Source organism: Microtus oregoni, unplaced genomic scaffold (genome assembly GCF_018167655.1).
Source record: "Microtus oregoni isolate MIOR12 unplaced genomic scaffold, Mior012 000032F_ref0000030, whole genome shotgun sequence".
NCBI lineage: Eukaryota > Metazoa > Chordata > Mammalia > Rodentia > Cricetidae > Microtus > Microtus oregoni.
The window spans coordinates 14,201,240-14,224,157 of record NW_024543091.1 but is presented as its reverse complement, the minus strand read 5'-3'; the positions used below and the strand labels follow the sequence as shown (position 1 = coordinate 14,224,157).

Here is a 22,918-nt window from a genome sequence, read left to right as displayed (position 1 = left end):
TTTCTGACGTGTGTTGCTTTTGTCATACATATTTGATTGCCCTAAAGGGGCACACTAATCTCACTTACGCAGAGCCGATGACTCTTTATAACCTCATCTAACCTGAGGAAGGAGAGAAGGGGTTCCACCCCGCAGCCACTCGGGCTGTAGGAAAGCGTTCCTGGGACTCCTGTGTTCTCCTTACCGCACACTCTCAATCATCCTCCTATCCGGCTTTTCAGACACGAGCGGCACCATTCATCACCGGGTTTGTAAAATGGGCCAAAGCATAAAAGTTGAAGGTCAGCAGCCCTTTGCCACGTGGGTCCTCTTCCGTTTGTGCTGGGTGAAACGGGGTGTCCTTGCTGCTTCTCAATGCCTCTTCTCAACCCCACTTAGCCAGCCGCCTTACTGTATTTCCAGTAGGGTTTGCAGAGTCGAGCCTGGCTGCTCTCCCAAACCTCCCCCTAGCCCAACTGTTGCCTGTGACCACCCTTTGTAACTTCACCACTGCAAACCTGGTCCCCTTGCCTGCACTCATCTCCTGGCCTGCATCTCAGCTTCCCCTGGCTTCCTAAGGGGCAGCTTCTCAAATGCTGCCTCTCTGATGCCACTGCACGCTGAGTTAGAGCTAATTCTTCCCACTGGTGAATACTGTTAGGGCTTTAACGAATTACTTTGCATCAGTTACTCCTATCTTGCGTACCTCTTTATACTGTCCTCACAGTTCCTTAATATCTGGTATCTAGCCGGGCGATGGTGGCGCACGCCTTTAATCCCAGCACTCGGGAGGCAGAGGTAGGCGGATCTCTGTGAGTTCGAGACCAGCCTGGTCTACAGAGCTAGTTCCAGGACAGGCTCCAAAGCCACAGAGAAACCCTGTCTCGAAAAACCAAAAAAAAAAAAAAAAAAAAAAAAAAAAATATCTGGTATCTAAACCAGTTTGAGACCGATAACCGTTAGCTTTCTAACCTCACAGACAGTTTGGATGAGGAAACCCTGGCTTTCACAGCCACAGAGCTGTTAGGCCTGAAACTTGAATTCCCCAATGTCCAAATTGCGTGTTTGTTATTCAGCAGTAAACACAAGAACCAAGTGTTTTTCTGAACAGTTTACAAATATAAACTCCTTTAATCCCTACCTCCTTATAGGTGAGGAACCATAATACAAACTTAAATAGGCGTATCTGTGAGTTTACTGTACTCTAGTGTGTGTGCGTGTGTGTGTGTGTATGTGTGCGCGCATGCATGGGAATACACAGTTGCTTACAGAAAAACAACAACAAAGGATTGAATCCTCTGGAGCTGGAATTACAGGTGACTGTGAGCATCAATGTGGGTGTTGGGTACAAAGTTCAGAGCCTCTGAAAGAGCAGCAAGCACTCTTACTCACTGAGCTCTCTCTCTCTGGCCCTCTTTTTTTTATTTAACTGCTTGAGAGTTAATCCTGACTGGTTTGATGGACCTTACTCAGTAGCTGAGTTCCGTTTGGACCTTCCTTCACTTCCTTCATCAGTTGGTGTCTGAGTTCCTCCTGTCCTAGTATGGGAGCAACACGCTCCTTGCTGACTCACACACAGATGCCATCTAGTGGTGAAAAGAGAAAGCGCAGGTTTTTCTCATAAAACTGGGGAATAGGCCAGGATTTTAGTTATATTTGTTCTATTTATAATTAGACACACAAATAAAAATAAAATAAAAATTAAAGGAAAAGAGATGTCGTTGGCACTCCGTTGTTGTTAAGCCATGTACCGTCACGGTGGAATGGGGATGATTTCCGCTGAGTTTGTCTTATGCAGATTTTGGCATTTGCAGACTCACTTTCTTGGCCTCTTCTTTTCTTGTTCTGGCTTGAAGCTATTGAGGGTTGTTACTAATTCTCAAAACCGGATACAGCTAGCAGATTGGATTAATCTTGGGGTCTGTCTGCTTGCTGTTTCTAGTGCTAGCCCTCAAATGCTTCCGTATTTCATTCAATAAACACTTTGCAGCTTTTTAGTCTTAGGAAGATAGTTATTGACTTGTTTTTCAAAGCACTTATTGTGTTCAGGGCTGTTGGATGAGAGCTGCCGAGATTCATATGGGAGGCACGGGTGGTGGTGGATTTGCTCCTGAGAGGATTAAGTGCCACCGTTGGGAAGGCGACCAGCTTCCCTGTTGAGCCTTCAGTCTCATATGCATGTCAGACATCCGCCTGGGAACCCTCACCTGCCTGCATGCCAGGACACATTAATGAGAACAGTGAATTGAGCCCAGCTTGAGTATTTGCTGGCTGCTAATTTCCTGGCATTCTGGTCGCTAGACCTGCTTTGTGTAAGTAGAGATGCCTTTCGTCGACAAACATTCCACAAAATGATTTGTGACTTTATTAAACCCAGTTGAGGTTTTTGCCCTCTCTGTCCAGTTTAAGAGTTCAGGGACGGCCTTTTCTCATCCAGGCACAATAGCAGGCTTTTGTGTTTTTACCAATCCTGGGACGGTACAGAGTGCTTAATTGGATAATTTCACTTAACACTCAAAATCTCTACTGACAAGGTCCCCTTATGTCTCCACCATCCAAGTGCAAGCAAGGCTTAGAAGAAGAGGAACTTGCTTGGATCTAGATAGTTAGGAAACGACACATATAGAATGTTTCTTTGTGGATGTTTTGTTTTGTTTGGAGACAAGGTCTCACGATATGGCCCTGGCTGGCCTGGAATGTGCTGTGTAGACCAGGCTCTTGAGCTTCCAGAGATCTGCCCACCTCTGCTGGTATTGAAGGTGTGCGCCACCACACCCAGTGGAGTGTTTTTGTTGGTGTCTCCTTTGGTGTATCAGAGGAAAAGCAGAGGCTGGCAAGATGGCTCAGTGCTTAGAGACACCTGATGTGAAAACTGACAACCTGAGTTAGGTCCCTGGAACACACGTGGGAGAAGAGAGTAGGTGCTCTCTGTTCCCTGATCTCCACGTGTTCACCGTGGCACGTGTGTCCCCCACACAGATGTACATGAGTCAGAAGGAGGGGAACGCGACACCACATGGTCCAGCCTCTCTAAGGTCATTGGCTGAAGGAGGTTCCCCATCACATGCGCACAAAATAAAAAGTAAAAAGCAATGCAAATGCTCTAAGGAAAAGTGAGGGCTGGAAACATGGCTTAGTGGTTAAAAAGTGCTCACTGCTTATAGTATTCTTCATCTACACACCCCAAGGACAGGTAGGAATGGGTCACCGGAGAACATACTTATGTCCATACTTCATTTGCATAATGATATCATGCTTATTGAACTTCCTGCTCTTTTTGTAATCGTTTGCTGTCCTCAATTGGGTCTGGGTATGCAAATTAGGTGAGAACTAGTGGTTCTGCAAGATTGCCTATAAAAAGTCCTGTAATCTCTGGAAGGGCGCTCCTCCCGCCCTCCCTGCATTGAGGGTGCTGGACGGATGAGTTCCTTGCTTAGGCTCACACTGCACTTTGGCATAAGCCTTGCTTTTTGCATTTAAGTCCCCATTCCCTGGTGGTCTCTCTTTCGGGGGCAAGAGTCTGGGCACAACATCATGTGTGTGTGTGCAATTACCAATAGAGGCCAGAAGAGGGTGTCAGATATTCTTTTTTGTTTGTTTTGGTTTGGTTTTGGTTTTTAGAGACGGGGTTTCTCTGTAGTTTTGGAGCCTGTCCTGGAACTTGCGCTATAGACCAAACTGTCCTCGAACTCACAGAGATCCACCTGCTTCTGCCTTCTGAGTGCTGGGATTAAAGGCGGGCACCACCATGCCCAGTAGAACCGAAGTTATATAAAGGTCGGTGTGAGCCACCTATGGTGGGTACTAGGAACTGAACTTCTCTGCAAGAGTAGGAAGCATGCTTAACCATTGAGCCATCTCTCCAGACAAATTTAACCCACAGATCAAATGCTCGTGGCTGTGATTCTTCTGCTTAGGAGACTGAGGTATAAAGGTGGCGAGTTCAAGGCCAGCCTGAGCCACATAGGGAGACCCATCTCAAAATAAAATTAAAAAAATTTTAAGTGGTGAAAATTGAGTGGTGAATTTCTGCCCCTTGTATTGAGTCCTTTGATCCTTTGTGGCTGCTCTCCTCACTCCTCCTAGGCTTGCCTAGTGTCGTGAGACCAAGTGCTGTGTGTGTGGCAGTATTTAACCCCAGCAGGGCTGTGACAGCCTGGGGACCTGTTTCCCCCAAGGGGGAAGTCTGCAGAACTCGGGTTTAGAACTTGCACTGTTTTGTCCAGTTTAAGCCTCTGTTTTTGCCTTTTGTTTTGAATGTTAGTCCCCCATGCTTAATTTATTAGTCTGTACCCTTCCTTCCATTAACGAGGTAGCTTTCTGTTTTCTTCTTTAGCTGATAAATCTCGTTGCCTGGTAACTCTCAGGGGTGTGTGTGTGTGTGTGTGTGTGTTTGCCCACACACATGCATATGTATGTGGAGCCAAGGCTGTCTTCCTTGATTGCTTTTCACTTTGTCTTTTGAAACAAGGTCTCTTGGTGAACCTGAAATTCACTGGATGGGTAGACTGGCTGCCCAGCGAGCTCAGGAATCCTGTCTCTGCCTTCCCGGTGCTGGGATTACAGGAATGTGCTACTAGGCTCAGTCAGTAAAATGTTTACCATGCAAGCATGATGACCTGAGTGGGGACCCCAGCACCCACGTAGAAGCCAGGAGTGGACCAATTCAAGTGGATCCCTGAGCTCACTGACCAGCTATCCTAGCTGAATCAGTAAGCTCTAGGTTCTGTGAGAGACCCTGCCTCAAAAAATAACATGGAGAGGTAACTCAGGAAGACAGATACCCAATGTCAACCTCTGGCCACATGAGGACACATATTTGTGCACATCACCTGCACACTTGAATACATGTGCACACACACACACACACACACACACCCCAGAGAGCACAGAAATGAGCTCTCCACTTATTCAAACAGCCCTCTTCCTTCCGTGAGGGTTCTGTGAGAATGGCTGTACCATGTTGGGCTCTGAGGCAAGCTGGTCTCGGGTCTGCCCATCCCTGGCATGGCTTTCTCCCATCAGCAGACGTTCCCAAAGACCTGACCTCTTTGTGAGTACAGAAAGATTTGCCAACGCTGCGCTCTGAATTAACGGGGATCTAGCAGAGCGTTCCTCTAGTAACAACACAGAATGTATGCAGGGTGGAACCTGGGGTTCAGCTGATTGACAGATTCAGTAGATGGTTTGGAAAGAAAGACAAAAGAAAATAGATTCAGATTTGAATCGTTAATCTGAACCAAAACCTTTGGAATTTGAGTACTGAATGCTGGAAATTATTTGGGTTGTGAAATCCAGGTGTTCTTTGTTGTGTCTGGTGCTGGAAAGATGGCTCAGTGGTTGAGAGAGCACTGGCTGCTCTTCCTAAAGGACCCAGGTTCAATTCCCAGAACCTACATGGCAGCTCATAACTACCTGTAGTTCCAGTTTCAGGGGATTTAACTCATTCACACATACATGCAAGCACGCAAAACATGAATAAACATGAAATAAAAATAAATTATTAAAAAAATTTGTCTGGGCCGGGCTGTGGTGGCGCACACCTTTAATCCCAGCACTAGGGAGGCAGAGGCAGGCGGATCTCTGTGAGTTCGAGACCAGCCTGGTCTACAAGAGCTAGTTCCAGGACAGGCTCCAAAGCCACAGAGAAACCCTGTCTCGAAGAAAAAAAAAACAAAAAAAAATTTGTCTGATAGCTCTCAGTTCTCTGTGTGTTCTCTTTTGAAATTATCTATAACAGACATTACTTTTTAAAGATTTATCTGGTGCAGAGGACACCAGATCTCATTACAGATGGTTGTGAGCCACCATGTGGTTGCTGGGAATTGAACTTGGGACCTCTGGAAGAGCGGACAGTACTCTTAACCTCTGAGCCATCTCTCCAGCCCCAGACATTACTTTTCTGATGTAGAAACACGTATTTGTGCAAATTTAGAGGCCCTGTGCTTTGTCATAGAGTCACAGTCCAGACTGAGAGTGGTAGCCCATGCCTTTAAACACTGCACGTGGGGGCTGAGGCAGGAGAATTGTGAGTTCAAGGCCAGCCTGAGCTTCTTAATGTGGCCACCTCCAGCGGGGACAGAGGAAAGCATACGAATCTATTCATAAGTTCCCAGTTCTCGGTTCAGCTCTGTGTGGCCCTGAGCCGCCTTCTTACCACCTTGTGCATATCTTATAAAGGGGAATGATGTTTGCTTATGTTTTCAAGAGGGTTTTTAGGTGGAGGAAATCTTCCTGCATCTTTTGGTTGGTTGAGTATTTTTCTGTTTGTGGTTTTGTTTGTTTTCTCCTTTTTGAGACATGGCCAGTGTAGTTCTGGCTGCCCTGGAATTCCCTGTGTGGACCAGGCTGGCCTCGAACTCACAGAGATGTTTTGTTTTTTGAGACGGTATTTTCTGTCCTACTATGTGGATCCTGGGGATTGAAGTCAGGTGGTCAGGTTTTGCAGTGGGCCCTTTTACCCACTAGGCCTTCTTGCCTGCCCAGGACATCTTCTTAAATATATTTTAATAATATATTTGATAATTATTAAATAAATAAAATATTAAATAAAGTACAAGTATCAATTTCTAAAGTAAATATGTAAAATCTTAAAAATTACTTTGGAGAATTTCATAAATGCATTTATTTTTCAAGCTGTATATATTTAAATTCACTGTGGAGTTATTTTTAAGAGTTTTTTTATGTGTGTGTTTGTGCGCGTACCCTTAAGACAAATATGAATTCCTCAACTGTGTTATGAATGACAATGTGTTTTATTTGCTTAAGGAAAAATATTTTAAATAAATATTCATGTATATTAAAAAAACTGTAAGGAATGGGTTCCATTTTAATGTTGTGATAGTTAACAGGCATCAGTAGAGGGCGCTCCAGCGCCTTTCCAGTAGAGGGCGCTCCATTGCGCCTGTCTTGAATTATGTATGAGCTTGAAAATGGAGGTTTCTTGAAAGAAACCCACTTAGAAATATTCAGAGGTTCTACTGAAGGGTGCTTGTCCTAATTCTCCCTAACTCTGAGGGAAAAAACACTACTCTTGAATGTAATTGCCACAGCGAAACACATCTGTATAAAATAAATTTTGGACCTATCAAGGAGTGGAGGCTGAGTTAGGAGGGGGTAGAATTCCAAGCCAGCCTGGACTATGTGGGAGATGTAAGCCTCGCCTGGGGTACTTAGTGAATTTGTAAACAGCCTGGGTAAGACCCTATCCTTTAAAACATGAATAACTAAGGCTGGTGAGATGGCTCAGCCGATGAAGTTGCTTCCCGTCAAGCCTCATGAAACTGATTTCCAGAACTCCCAGAAGGGAAAGAGAAAAACTGACTTAAAGTTGTCCTCTTACCTCTGCCTGTGCATGGTGGCGTGCACACACGAACGTGCAAAATAAAGGAATAAAATATAATTTAAAATAAAATATAAAAAATGTCAGGGAAAATTTGGCCATTTGAAGAGGGTGTTTATGGCGGTTTGAAATAAGGTTAAACACATTAACTTTAAGAATAACTGGTCCCTGTGGCGGTGTCACAGTTGATTGTGACAGGGAGAGAGTCTGGATGGGGAAGGGGGAAGGGTCATTGTCTTAGAACTGTCATGTTTGGATAGTGCTCATGCCAAACCTGCGCCTCAGTCAGGGCTTCTGGCCAAAGGCGGGCTGGGCTGAACGAGTGCTGCTCATTTTCTTTCTAGATCCCAGAAGAAAATACCACGTGAGGCTGCTGGCTTACAACAACATGGAAGATGGCTACCAGGCTGACCAGACCGTCAGCACTCCTGGATGCGTGTGTGAGTGACAGCCACACAGCGTGATGCTGTGTCTCAGACACACCCCTGACCCCACCCTTGTTGGAAATTCAGTTTCCGCTACTACTTGGGGACTGGGTGAGGGTGGGGGGTAATTTCTTCACATCCTCCAGGTGCTGGGCACATCTTGGATGAGTGGGTACTCTGCAAAAGTGGGGTGTTTAAATTCTAAGTGCCTGTTTTAATTTTGCAAGCTGAAGACTGCTGGGAGTTAACTGAGAAAGGGCATTGGTTACCTGCAAACTGAATTCCTTTTGTCTGCTTTTGCCTGGAGGCCAGGTGTTTTTCTGATTGCTTCTGCGTGTTCTTCTAGCTCTGGCTTTCTCTGCCTTTGGCCAGTACCTGTCTCTGTCTCCTAAGATTAAAGACATCTGCTACCACACTGGAGTTTGTTTTTCCTTTCCTTTCTTTTTTTATGGGGGGGGGGAGCATTGTTTGTTTGTTTGTTTTCTAAGATAGGATCTCACAGTGTAGCTCTGGCTTTTTTTTCCCCCACTATATAGACCAGACTGGCCTTAATCTCAGATCTGCTGTCCTCTGAATGCTTGGGGTTAAAGACATGCACACTAAAACTGTCTGGAGCTATTGTTTTTCCAACAGTTAAGCAATTGACTACGTGTCTAACTCACAGAAGAGTCTGTTAGCTTGAGCAAGTCGGGGATAGACCACTAGGAGACTGGTGGGAGAAAGGCCCCAGATCCGCCAGCGGTGGGGTCTTCTCATTTCCCCTTATACCGCTCTACAACGCCAGCCCTTGCAGTAAATTTGTGTTGCCTTTCTCAATAGCTGTTCGCGACCGCATGGTCCCTCCTCCGCCGCCACCCCACCATCTCTATGCGAAGGCTAACACCTCTTCTTCCATCTTCCTGCACTGGAGGAGGCCTGCCTTCACCACGGCCCAAGTCATTAACTACACCATCCGCTGTAACCCTGTCGGCCTGCAGAACGCCTCTCTGGTTCTCTACCTGCAAACGTATGTAGCTTGTCTTCCCGGTTGTCTCCTTGGCGCACCTGGCTGCTTACGCTTCTTACTGACTCGGGCTCAGCTTGGGCTTCATCAGGGAGCACTCGTTTCAGAGCCGATGACCTCAAACGTCTGAAAGTTTCTTCCCGTTGTTCATTCAGTTCTGGAAACTATGCTTCCTTGACGTGAATTGATACATTGACTCTCGGAAACTGGCACTAACGACCCCCTTAACTCTTTAACAGATCAGAGACCCACATGCTGGTTCAGGGACTGGAACCAAACACCAAGTATGAATTTGCTGTCCGGCTGCATGTGGATCAGAGCTCCAGTCCCTGGAGCCCCGTGGTCTACCATTCCACACTCCCAGAAGGTAGGAGCCGCAGCCTCCCAGTGGAGTTCGTCTCTTAAACTTTATTGATTCAGGTGTTCATTCTTTTATTCGTTATGGGAATGGGTGTTTGGGCTGTATTATGTCTGTGTAGCACATGCTTAGTGTCTGCAGAAGCTAGAAGAGGGCGAAGATGGAGTTACAGACGGCTGTGAGCTCCCATAGATGTGCTGGGACTTGAACTCTGGTCCTCTAGAATAGCGGCTGGTCCTCTAACCACTGTTCCACTATGGACTTTACATAGGTTTAGTTAGTTTATTTGTTTTTTGTTTTTCAAGACAAGGTTTCTTTGTGTAACAATCCTGGCTGTCCTGAAATTTGCTGTGTAGTCCAGGCTGGCCTCGAACTCACAGAAATCTGCCTGCCTCTGACTATATTTTTTAAACTGGTTTTGTTGTTGTTTGTTTGTTTTGAGACAGGGTCTCACTGTCTATCACAGAACTCAGTTGGTAGACCAGACTAACCTCAAACTCACAGAGATCCATCTGCCTCTGTCTCCTGAGTGCTGGGATTAAAGGTGTGTTCCACCAAACCTCTCTTTATTTAAGAAAACAAAACAAAACCAAAAAAAAATATTTTAAGGACTTTTTTAAATTTTATTTTTAGATAGGACTTCTCAGTGTAGTCCTGGCTGTCCTGGGACTCACTCTGAAGCATAGGCTGGCCTCAAAGTTAGAGAGGTCTACCTGCCTCTGTTCCCCTGGGGTTAATGTGCTGGGATTAAACACGAGCACCACCACTTGTGGGGTAGTCAGAAAGCTTAGACATTGATGGCTACTCTCATGTACGTCGTGAGTTCAAGGGCAAGCCAAGATCAGAAGAAGAAAAATGGAAGTATCTATGCCACTTTGAGAGAGCCCTGCCCCTGACTCCTACCAGCTGATATGTGCTTCTTCATCTCCTTACCGTTTGAATTTTTTTCTCTATTATATTTAAGAATTTTTTTTCCTTCTAGGAAAAAGAAGTTACAGGCCAATGAGCTTTAATTTCTGTCCCTTTTAAATCTTTTTTCCCAGTCAGTCATGATATTCAGACCTTAGTTCGCAGCTCACTGAAAACAGCTTATTAATGCTCTTAGGAGCTGAGCTCAGACCCCATTTTTCTGTGAGTGGCAACCAGGTGCTGCACCCAGTGACAGGTGAATACCTGGCTGTGGGGCAGCTATGGTGTCTGTGGCTCAGGTTATAGTGTTTCGTGCCCCTAACGCTGGTGCGGTTTTGATGATATATATCCTTTAAGAACACAGCACCATAACCCCTCTCTTCTCTGGGAGCTGGTGTTCCACATGCAGTCAGCTGATGCTCCAGGACTTCCCTGCTGTTCACACAGAAGTCTTTATTTGAGTCTGTTCTGTAAACACACTGATTCCCTGTGACTTGGGAAATAGCTAAACCTTTAGTCTCAGGAGCATTTGCTTCAAGCCTTTTGGATCAGGCTACTGTTCTAAACATTTTAGTAGGAGCTACAACTTAGAGTTGGTACCAGTGGGAACTTTCTCTGGTGAACAGATGAAACAATAAGCTGTATAACTGTTTGCCCCCTTTCCTCCCTGTGCTAGGAAGCGTTCCTATGACCTCATGCTCGGCAAGTCCCTACTGCCATAAGCTATTCCAATTAGTAGTTTAACAACCGTGTTTCGAAAGTCCTGGAAATCCTGCCCCTTAGACCTAGGGTATTTCTATCTAGATTCTACACCCCCCCTTTTTTATATCTATATAAGATTGATTTATTTATTATGTCTACAGTGTTCTGCCTGCACACCAGAAGAGGGCACCAGATCTCATTATAGATGACTGTGAGCCACCATGTGGTTGCTGGGAATTGAACTCAGGACCTCTGGAAGAGCAGCTGGTGCTCTTGACTGCTGAGCCATCTCTCCAGCCCTACCCTCTTCTTTATGGTTTTTAAAAAGTGTTTCAACCTAAAAGTAAAATTTAGATTGGGGACATAACTCAGTAGGTAGAGTACTGGGTGATTGCCTAGCGTGCATGAAGCCCTTGGTTTTACCCAGTACCACATACACCAGATATGGTGATATCTGCCTGTTCCTGGCTCTTGGGACTGGGGCAGGTGTTGAAAGTGGAAAGGTCAGGTGTTAAAGGCCAGCCTCATCTATTTCCTGTTACTACAACAAACCTCAAAAGCGATGATGTTTAATTTTTTTTTTTTTTTGTGATTTTTTCAAAACAGGGTTTCTCCGTAGCTTTTGGTTCCTGCCCTGGAACTATCTCTTGTAGACCAGGGTGGCCTCGAACTCACAGAGATTCGCCTGCCTCTGCCTCCCGAGTGCTGGGATTAAAGGCGTGCGCCACCACTGCCCGGCCTTTTTTTTTTTTTGGTTTTTAAGACAGGGTTTCTCTGTAGCTTTGGTGCCTGTTCCAGAACTCCCTCTGTAGACCAGGCAGGCCTCAAACTCCCAGAGATCCACCTGTCTCTGCCTCCCCAGTGCTGAGATTAAAGGTGTGCGCCACCACGGCCTGGTTTACGATAGTTTCCGGTTGTGCAGGCTCGTCCATGGTTCTCTGTCAACCAGCATTGGAGTGATTGTCATTCGCATGTCCCCACAGCACCCACGGGCCCCCCAGTGGGGGTGAAAGTGACATTAATAGAAGATGACACTGCCCTTGTTTCCTGGAAACCCCCAGATGGCCCAGAGACAGTTGTGACACGCTACACCATCTTGTACGCTTCCAGGAAGGCCTGGATTGCAGGCGAGTGGCAGGTCCTGCACCGAGAAGGTGAGTATGACCAGATTATCAAGGACAATGACTGCAAGTTATCAATGTCACAGGGAGACCAAGGGAGGTGATGCGGAGCCCGTGTTGGATTTACATTCTTCTCTAGAAAGAAACAAATTACTAAAGGTTTTGATTTTGTTCAAAGAACATTGGCAAGCCATCTGTCAATTAAGTTAATCAATCGATCAATTTGTGTCTAAGAGCAGGCATGCGTGTGTCTCAGTGCACGTATGGTCGCCAGAGGACGGCTTTCAGGCTTGGTTCTTGCCTTCCACCTCGTTTAGGCAGGACAGCTGACTCAAGAGCTTCCGGTTGTTTCTCTTTCCATCTCCCACCTCCCCATAGGAGTGCTGGGATTACAGACTCTCCGCAACAATCCAGTCTTTGGCATAGGCTCCAGGAAGCTTGCGTTGGCGGGGTTGCTCAGCAAGCCCTTTGCCTTCTGAGCCATTTTACTGGCCTTTTTTTTTTTTTTTGTACAGAGAAAACCTGATTAGGACTTAAGAACACTGCTTAAGATTTTTTAAACATTAGTCTGTTTTTAGCTAAGGAATGATAAATTGCCAAATCCTTAATATTCTTGCTGCATGCTTTTAACATTGCGTTCTGTTTAAAATCTTCAGTCTTCCCTTTGGACATGGTCCATATGGCAGAGTTTAGTAGGGAATCGAAGTGTTACTCTGGCATGCCCTCAACTCACACATGCAGAGGAAAGGAGGGTTTGCCAAGCAATTAAAAGTTTAAGAAGGAAGTGGTGATCTGTAATCCTGGTACTTTTGAGATGAAAAAAATCTAATCTTAGGCCAGCTGAAGCCCAAGGAAGAAAAACAAACAAACAAAAAAATTTTTTTTTCCCTGCTGTTCTGGAACTCACTCTGTAAACCAGACTGGCTTTGAATTCACAGAGATCAGCTGGGCGATGGTGGCACACGCCTTTAATCCCAGCACTTGGGAGGCAGAGGCAGGTGGATTTCTGTGAGTTCGAGGCCAGCCTGGTCTATAAGAGCTAGTTCCAGGATAGGCTCCAAAGCTACACAGAGAAACCCTGTCTCGAAAAACAAAGAAAACAAAAACAAGCAAAGAAACAAAAAACAGAGATGCACCTGCCTCTGCTTCCTGAGTCTTGGGATTAAAGGTGTGCACCACCACCAGCTGGCAAATCTTCTTTTTAAAAAACATTTAAATTTTATTTTTAATTAGGTCTGACTGTGGGTTTGTTCATATGAATGCAGTTCCTCATATAAATCAAAAGAGGGCATCAGATTTCTTAGACTAGGCACTTGGAGCCACCACGTGGGTGCAGGGACGGGAACACAGGTCCCCTGCCAGGGCAGCTAGTGCCCTTAACTGCGGAGCCTTCTCTCCAGCCCTGTACGCCGAAGTCTCAGTGATTTCAGGTCCATAGTTTCTGTTCTCACAGGCCCCACTAGGTAGTAACTGGCTTCGGAGGAGACTTGAAGGTACTAAAGATGGGACAGTTAGGTGTCATTATGTTATCAGTGTCTCTTGGGACTTCACAGACCCCTCTAGAGCTTCAAGCAATTGTTACATTGTCTTATTGATTTCATGAATCTCGATTCTGATAGGGGTAAGGAGTCTAGGAACAGTGGCGGGGGGTGGAGTCTGGAAGGAAAGTCTTTGGAAACAAAGTGCCACCAACCTCGGCAGTGTCACATTTACTGGTGTCCCATTAGAGACAGTAAGTTACATGGCCACGCCCTGACAGTTAGGGCTGCTCAGGGATGTGAATAGGTGGAAACCCGCTGGGGGCTCTTTAATATCAGTCAAGCTAATGTTCTTTAAAAATAAAAATAAACATTGGGGGTGGCATCAGAGGTAGAGAGGTCAGAGGACGGCATGGAGGGGTTCCTTCTCTCCACTATCTGGAGCCTTGGGAATCAGACTTGGTTTGTCATACTTGGTAGCAAGCCCCTTTAACCTCTTTGCCTTTTTGGGGGCCTACTATGTGTCTTGTGTTAGGTTTGCCTGTCACATGTGTGCAGTGCCTACAGACGCCAGAGGACAGTGTTGAGTCCTCTGGAGCTGGTCTGACACAGCTGCCAGACATGCGTGCTGGAAGCTGAACTTGGGTCCTCTAGAAAAGCAACATTTTCAACCTATGAGCCCTCGCTCCACCCTCACTGCACCATCGCTCCTCCCCCTACACCGCCATTGCTCCGCCCCCAGTGTGCCTTCGCTCCTCCCCCTACAACGCCCTCACTCTGCCCCCCACAGCAATTCAGTTTCAGTCTGCCGTTTCCAAGATGGTTTATTGACACAACACTTGACCAAATGACAGACCTGATTTAATGAGGTGACATAAATATTAATAAGGAGCCGCTTGAGCACGTAGCTTTGAATTCTTCGTTCTCACCTTTCTAAAAGGAGACAATAATTTCCTCTGCCTGTTTTCAAATTGACCCATTTGGGAGTTTGAGAAAGAGCTCAGAAATGAATGTCCTACCTCATTTCTGGCTCCATGGAGACGCGGACAGTAATTGCAGGCTTTTGCATCTCTGCAAACCTTTCTAACGACATAATTGTGTGCAGGAAAACATGATCCGCTCGCCGCTTCGTGAGATTTCCAGGAACGTTCTTGTGAAAAGCTTTTGTCGTTCATTACATGTGGAGGGCTTTCTTAAGCGTTAGTGCTGTGCCTCAGAAAGAACAAGTAAATAATAAAGAAAAGCAATTGAGGCCTGGTTTTGAAAGAGAAAACACAAAGGAGTCAACCTACAATTACTTAAAAAGCAAGGGACACAGCTTGGAATAAAGAAAGCCTTGAAATGGAAAACTGTCTTTTGTGTCTGAACACAGCAGTCTTAGAAAGAAAAGAACATAGGAAACAATGGGGAAATAAGGATTTTGTCATATCTAATATTTTTTTTTTCATTTTTTGAAACAGCGTTTCTCTATGTAGCCCTGGCTGTCCTAGAAGTCACTCTGTAGACAAGACTGGCCCTGAAATTGCAGATCTGCCTATCTCTGTCCCTCCCCACCCCCTCACCCCAGTGCTGAGATTGGCGTGCATCACTACTGCCTGGCTGACAATCTTTAATACTTGTAAATTTATACATAATGTATGTTCATATACCAAATAGACCAAGAATTTAATTTTTTTCCTGAATCAAAATAATTGTGGTAATGGGCTGGCAAGATGAAGATGCTTGCCTTTAAGGCTTGATCTCCTGGGTTTGATGCCTGGAACCCACATGGTGGACCTCTGACCTCCACACACAAGCCTCATGTGCTCATGAGGAAACAGAATTTTACACCATTTTCTTTCTTTCTATTTTTTTTTGTAACAAATTGTTTTTGATGGGTGGAAAGAATGTGTTTGCATATATTGCTGATTCACTTACAAAATTTAAATTACTTGGGCTGGGGTTGTAACTCAGCTGGTAGGATGCTTGCCTAGCTTGCATGAAGTCCTGGGTTTAATCCCCAGCACTGGCTAAAACTGGTCATGGTAGTGTATGCCTTGGGTTGTGGAGGCAAGGGCGATCAGGTGCTCAGCTTCATCCTTGCCTACATAGGGAGTTTGAGGCTAATCTGGGGATACATGAGAGTTTTTACTATAAAACAACAAAAAAATCTTTTTTCTGAGACAGGATTTCTCTGTGTGTATCCCTGGCTGTCCTGGAACTAGCTCTGTAGACCAGGCTGGCCTAGAACTCACAGAAATTCATCTGCCTCTGCCTACTAGGTGCTGGGGTTAAAGGCGTGTGACACCACTCCCGGACAAACTTTTTTTTTTTTAATTAAATGAAGAATTTGCTTTTGATGATGTTAGGTTTTTGCTAAGCATTTTAAAAAAGTAAATGTATTTAATGATAGAACAGGAGCATGATTTTCATTTCTTCTTGGGAAGAAATTGGAATGGTCCTCCAGCAAGTTTTAACTTGTCATGGTCTGTCTTTGTTTTGTAATGCCTCTGCCTGCATCCAAGGTACACAGTACAGTGTCTTCCTGCTTCTAAATAGGGCTTCGTGTGTTTATTTAGCAGTTGGGTTATTCAAGTAACTCACACTCTTCAGGCCAAGTTGAAACCAGAGACCATAAAAACAAGCCCCATTGGGTTTCTGGCACTGCCACTAGTGGCTGGGCTCCTCACTGTGTGTGACCTGCAGAGTGGCCGCACATCAGGGCTTCAGCTATAGAATTGCCCACACTTCCCTTGCTTATGAGGCACACCCTCGTAAGTGTTCCAGAAAAGCCAGCCCTGGCTTTGCAGTTGACTGAAGTGAGCCCTTGTTAGCTTTCTGAGGCTGTTGTAGGTCCCTCTGCATCAGGGGAAGAGGAGAACGCTCCCTCCCCACTCCAGGAAAGCTAGATGTCCCTGTGTACTGGGTAGTGTTGGGACAGCTTTATGGTTGGCTTTCTTAAAGAGAAATACTTTAAATGCCGAAATAAGTAACAAGGTTCAAACAGGAACCCTTAGTGGCCCTCACAGTGGAAAAGTTTAGCATCTTCAGCATCTTCTGTGAGTTCCGACGACGAAGACCTTTGGAGAGAAGCAGTTCTCAGGCAGATCAGCGTGGCTCAGTGGGTAAAGCCCTTGTCAGCCATTCAAAGCCCCGAGTTCAGTCCCTGGGACCCACCTGGAGGGAGAACTGACTGCTGCATGCTGCCCACTGAGCTCCACGTACATGCCATTGTGCACACAGCTACACAGGCAACAGAAATGTGGCAAAATGTTTTAAGAAGGGTTAACCTGTGAGGGGTCGTCAGCCTCTGTGGTTCCCAAGGAAACCTGTGTTTTGTTTTAGAAACATGGTAATCGGCTGCTGAAAGAGTCATTCAACTTTTGGAGAACATTTGTGTTCTTTCGCACTTAACTATTTATTTTTTATTAGTTATTTTTTTTAACTTTTATTTTTATGTGTGTGGGTGTTTTGCCTGCACATATATCTGTATATCATTTTTGCATGCCTGGTGCCTATCTGCGGAAGCCAAAGAGCTCACTGGAGCCCCTGGAACTGGACTTACAGAGAGTTGTGAGCTGCCGTGTGGGTGCTGGGAATTGAGCCCAAATCCTCCGGCAGAGCAGCCAGTGCTCTTAACCACTGAGCTGTGTCTCCAGCCACATTTTAAAAAAATGTTTGTTTGTTTTGAGACAGGGTTTCTCTGTGTACCCCTGACTGTCCTGGAACTGGCATTATATAGACCAGGCTGGCCCCGAACTCACATAGATCTGCCTGCCTCTGCCTCCAGGGTTCTGGAACTAAAGGCCTGCCCACTATGCCCGGCTAAAATTATTTTTATTTATGTGCATGTATGTGTGCCTTTGTGGGATATGCGCTTGTGAAACTCTGATCCCCTGGAACTGGTGTTGTAAGCAGTCGTGAGCCAGTTCCCGTGGGTGCTGGCGATTTAAGTGTTCTGCTTGAGCAAAACCTACTCTTAACTGCTGAACCACCTCTTCCAGAGGTCCTGAGTTCAATTCCCAGCAACCTAAGGGGGCTCACAATATCTATGGTGGGATATGACACCCTCTCCTGGAGTAAAGGAGTATGCCACACTCATCTTGATTAAATAAATAACCATTAAAAATAAATAAATAACCATTAAAAACAAAGGAAGCGAACAAAAGAAAACCGTGAGGCAAAATAAAATAAACCCTGCCTTCCTTAAGAAGTTCTAGAGTCAGAGGCAGGAGGATCTCTGTGCGTTTGAGGGCCAGCCTGGTCTACAAGAGCGCTCTACTGGAAGCACCCTGCGGCTCAGCTGGAGTATTTCATCACCGTTTCTCCAGCCCCTGCTCCTGTTTAAGAAGGAAGAATAGGATCATCTAAAGCAGCTGTTTCCCTAAATAGTTTAAACCATTATAATTAGGAAAGAAAGATTGGTCTTACACTGGAACATTTTTTCTTACCCTGGGTTTCTCAAGTCTAATTATAAGTGTTGATCCAGGCTCATTACATGTGCTTTTCTTTCTTTATGTGTTGAAATGGCCATAATTAAATGCTCTACATGTCATGTGTATATAAGGAGTAAAACATTATATAGGCATACACAGTTTAAACAAACAGTATAAAATAAACTTACTTACACTTTAAGTTCTCATTAAAGTGAAACAAAACTATGTGTGGTGTTTAAAGAATTCCTTCTAAGGGATTAGAGAGATGGCTCAGTGGCTATGAAAATAAACTGCTCTTCAGACGACCCAAGTTCAGTGTCCTGACCCTTCATCAGGGCTGCTGGTAACTGCCTATAACTCCAGCTCTGGGCCGGGTGTATGGGTGGGTGGGGCGGGGGTGGGGGTGGGGGGGGGGGGTGGGGGTGTGTGTTCTGATGCCCCTTGTGGCATCTGTAGGCATTGCGTTCACATGTGCTTACCCCACCCCTATACACTTATACAATCATTATAACTAAAACAAATCTTTAAAAAGCCAACCAAACAAAACCCTTCACCTAAAATACCGTCTAGAGGTCTTTATGGGATGTCTATATGTGCACAGCACAATGCTAAGTGGAGACATTAAGAAAGTGCACAAGGTGAAGATGGTGTGGATGTACCTCCATAGTGGAGTGCTTGCTTAACATGCACAGGAACCCAGCTTCAATCCGAGCCCCTTACCAAACCAAACAAATTGCTTATGAAAAAACAAACAAACAAAATCTGTGTGCATACATTTGTACACACATGCAAATAATTAAAATGTCAACAAATGGAATTATCAGTGTATCTGGATTTAAATGTGTTTTCCAAATGACCCATAATAGAATGTCACTCTTATAATCAGGAAAAAGATTTTTTTCACTTTGTTTTTTGGTTTTTGTTTGTTTTTTTGAGACTGGGTTTCTCTGTAGCTTTGGAGCCTGTCCTGGAACTAGCTCTTTGTAGACCAGGTTGGTCTCAAACTCACAGAGATCCCCCTGCCTTTGCCTCACGAGTGCTAGAACTAAAGGCGTGCGCCACCACTGTCCCGTAGGAAAAAGATTTATTTATTTATACAGTATCCTGCCTGTAGGCCAGAAGAGGGCACTAGATCTCATTATAGGTGGTTGTGAGCCACCATGTGGTTGCTGGGAATTGAACTCAGGACCTCTGGAAGAGCAGTCAGTGCTCTTAACCGCTGAGTCATCTCTAGTCTGGAAAAGATTTTTTTAAAAATATTTATTTCTATTTTTATTTATGTTTGTGTGCATGCCACATGTGTGTGGGTGCCTGTGGAGTTCAGAAGAGAGCATTACATCCCTTGGGGCTGGAGTTACAGGTGACTGCCAGCTGCATGATGTGGGTGCAGGGAATTGAACTCAGGTCTTCTGAAAGATCAGTGAAGACTCTTAATGGCTGAGCCATCATTTCTCCAGACCCCCAGGAGGAAAAAAAAATTTTTTTAAATGTATCCTCAGAAAAATACTTCTTAAATGTTGGTCCATGTTTGTGTGACTTTAAAATTTTACTTGATTTGTCTGTTTCTAGGGGCAATAACCATGGCTCTGCTGGAAAACCTGGTGGCAGGGAACGTGTACCTTGTCAAGATATCTGCATCCAATGAGGTGGGAGAAGGGCCCTTCTCGAATTCCGTGGAGCTGGTTGTCCTTCCCAAGGACACGTCAGCATCGAACCAGAGGCCCAAGCATTTGGATTCTTCTGATGCCAAAGGTCTGGATGCTGCCCCTGTCGCTTTGTTTTCATTCCCTAGTCCTCGTCTTCAGCTCCCACAGTGGCCGCACCCCTTAGCCTGCACTTGGTTTGCTGAATTGTTGCTGGTAGGGTTCTGGGGTTTCTGGGTTGGATGGCTTTCTTCTGTGGTCCTGGAAAGTAGAGGGAAAATCACCTCAGAATAAACTTTCACGTCCCAGATCACTGTGCTCCCAAATTTCTGTGCTCCCAGACCTCTGTGCTCCCAGACCTCTGTGCTTCCAGAGCTCTGTGCTCCTAGACCTCTGTGCACCCAGACCACTGTGCTTCCAGCTCTGTAGCTGCTGGGCTGGATAGCCCCAGACTGGTGGGCATGAGCATCCTGGGAGGTTCTGAGGAAACCAACAGCAGAGGTGGTTGTGGTTCCAAGGCTGGGAGGAGACTGGCTTTTTATTAAGAAAAACAACTCTCCCAGACAGAAGGTTGTTTTTACCCAGAAAAACAGTTGGGAGGAGGGAAATGTGGCTAAGCAGCCACCCTCACTCAGGACTCTTAATGTCTACTCAGTCTAAAGGGAGCCAGTGCCCCCTGGGGTCCAGACTGAAAGCCTCACTCTGCTTTCCTAATGGAGGAGAAATAGAGGGCAGGTTTAAGGAGAGAAGCCACCAGCTGAACACAGGTTAGGGACTCTGGAACCACAGAGTATCACTCGGTGGCTGGTGTGGAAGAAGACAAGAAGAGCTGACAGTCAGAATTAAGAAGAGAAAGGGGTCAGGTGTGGTGACCAGCACTCCAGAGGCAGAGGCAGGCGGATCTGTGTAAGCTGGTCTACACAGTGAGTTCTAGAACAGCCAGGGCTACACAGAGAAACACTATCTCGAGAAACAATACAATACAGAAATTTAAAAAAGAACAGGAAGGAGGTAGCTATTTTGGTAGAACCAAGTCAGAGTTTGGGTCCCAGCTTCTGGGAGATCTGAGATTGCATTTTAGTCTCTGTGAGCACTGCACACGTGTGTACATATACACAGACACATATGTAAATTAAAAAATAAAAAGAATATTTAAAAATAAATAAATTTGCTGTGCAGTGGTGACACACACTTTTAATCCCAGCACCCAGAGGCAGGCAGATCTCTGTGAGTTTGAGGCCAGCCTGGTCTACAAGTCAGGGCTGCTACACAGAGAAACCCTATCTCAAGAAAAACCAAATAAATAAAATTCTAGATTGGTGTTCATTGTTTGATATAATACTATGCTGTCAAAATATGGTCTCGATCTTCAGTACTAGAAAATAAATTGACTTCTGTAATCACGGGCAAAGATCAGTTCATGACTTTTCTGTTTAGATGGAGTGCTAAAACTTTCCCTGTGAGATAAAGACAGATTACAGAAAAGCAACCATATATGTGAAATGTGGTTGTTTCTTCCTGATGTGGGAAGTCCTTTTGTATAGGTCTCATTTTTATTGGTTCATTAACGAATGAATAATGAATAAAGAAACTGCTTTGAGCCTATAGCAGGGCAGAACAGAGCTAGGCAGGGAAAACTAAACTGAATGCTGGGAAAAAGAAGGCAGAGTCAGGGAGAAGCCATGGAGCCCTGCCAGGGACAGACACTGGATGGAACCTTGCCGGTAAGCCACAGCCACATGGCAATACATGGATTAATAGAAATGAGTTAGATTAAGATGTAAGAGCTAGCCAATAAGAAGCTAGAGCTAATAGACCAAGCAGTGATTTAATTAGTACAGTTTCTGTGTGGTTATTTTGGGGCTGAGCAGCCGGGAGCAAACAGGTGGCCTCCTGCAACGTCTTCTGATTGAGTAAACATGTCATGTTTCTAGTTTATGCAGGTTATTACCATCTGGACGAGAAGTCAATGACGGGTATCACAGTAGGCGTTGGCATAGCCTTGACCTGCATCCTTATTTGCGTTCTCATCTTGATCTACCGAAGCAAAGCCAGGTGTGTTTCCCTTGTAAAGATGCTGATGTCAGCTGGGCGGTGGTGGTGCAGGCCTCCCAGCACTTGGGAGGCAGAGGCAGGCTAATGTCTGTGAGTTCGAGGCCAGCCTGGTCTACAAGAGCTAGTTCCAGGATAGGCTCCAAAGCCACACAGAGAAAGCCTGCTGATGTAGGCTCACAGGTAAAGTGCCAAGTGTAAGAGCCAAAGATCCCAGAACCCACAAATGCCAGCCGGGAGTGGTGCCTTCCTATCATCTCAGCTTTCAAGAGGCAAAGACAGGAAAATGGCTGCAGCTCAACAGCCAGTCTGGTGGAAATGCTGAGCTCCAGGTTCAGCCGCAAATGTGAGGTGGGAAGTGATTGACACCTGGGTCAACCTCAGCTCTCCACATGCATACATATGTGAACACACATGCTTGCCACACACACACACGTGTGTATTCAAAGAAAGAGATGCTATAATGGTTAAAGACATTTAAATGACAGCAGCTGCAGGAAACGCATTGAAATCAAGGCCTTGTAGAATCAACTGGGTTATTTTCCTCCTTAAAAGGAGTGTAATGTTATGGGGTTTTTATAGCTCAGAATGTGCTGAATTTACACTGAGATCATTTTCCTGCCATTTGGACAAAAAAAAAAAAATGCTGTGCCAATAAAAATCCCTAAATGAGAACTTGGTTTCTGCATTTCTGAGTCATTTTGAGAAAATGAGAAGTCTCCTTAAGCCGTTGGTTTTTGCTTTTGTGTCTGTTTTAATGGCACACTTGATCCGGCTCATGCCTTCTCCAGAGGATTCCTCATGATCTCATGTTCAAGTGGCAGCAGACATGCGTTAGTTACCAAGAGAAGCACAGAACAAGCGACCAGAATCGCAGGCTAATGCAGTAAATACAGACATGTTGTTAGCCATCAGCTGTCGGGCGAATCACAAACACTACAGCAGTGAGCAACGCTAAAGATCCAGAATGTATTATCTGAGACGTAGGCATTGGAGAAGCCCCTTGCTTCCAAACCTGTGGGCTGAGGAGCCAGCTCCGTTAGTAGAGGGCTCAGCTCAAGGTGCAGCTCTGGGCTCATTCCCAGCACTGCAGAAAGTCAGCAGTGGCTCTCGTAGTAGTGCTGGTCGTGCGCAGGAGGCAGAAGCACAAAGATCAAGGTCAAGGGGGTCAGTGGATGGTTCAATGGATGGTTCGGGATGGCTCGGTGGATACCGGTGCTTGCTCACAACCTGACTACCGGAGTTCAGTCCCACATGGTAGGAGTGAACTGAGTCTTGAAAGTCATTGCCTTACCTTCACATGTCCATATGCACGTATGCACACACACACACACACACACACACACACACACACACACACAGTAAATAAATAAATGTAATTTTTTTTTCCGAGATGGGGTTTTTCTGTGTAGCTTTGGAGCCTGTCTTGGAATTTGTTCAAGGCTGGCCTTGAACCCACAGAGGTTCATCTCCCTCTGCCTCCTAAATGCT

General features: G+C 45.4%; 1 protein-coding gene across 1 annotated transcript in view; it reads left to right on the top strand.

Moving 5' to 3' along the window:
- Positions 1-22,918, top strand: part of Prtg (protogenin) — a 108,886-nt gene that overhangs the window by 81,223 nt on the left and 4,745 nt on the right. The window contains exons 12-17 of the mRNA XM_041679824.1: positions 7,666-7,761; positions 8,566-8,752; positions 8,989-9,116; positions 11,702-11,872; positions 19,302-19,484; positions 21,310-21,430. Of these exons, the coding sequence (XP_041535758.1) occupies positions 7,666-7,761; positions 8,566-8,752; positions 8,989-9,116; positions 11,702-11,872; positions 19,302-19,484; positions 21,310-21,430 (886 nt within the window). The remainder of the gene's footprint in view (positions 1-7,665; positions 7,762-8,565; positions 8,753-8,988; positions 9,117-11,701; positions 11,873-19,301; positions 19,485-21,309; positions 21,431-22,918) is intronic.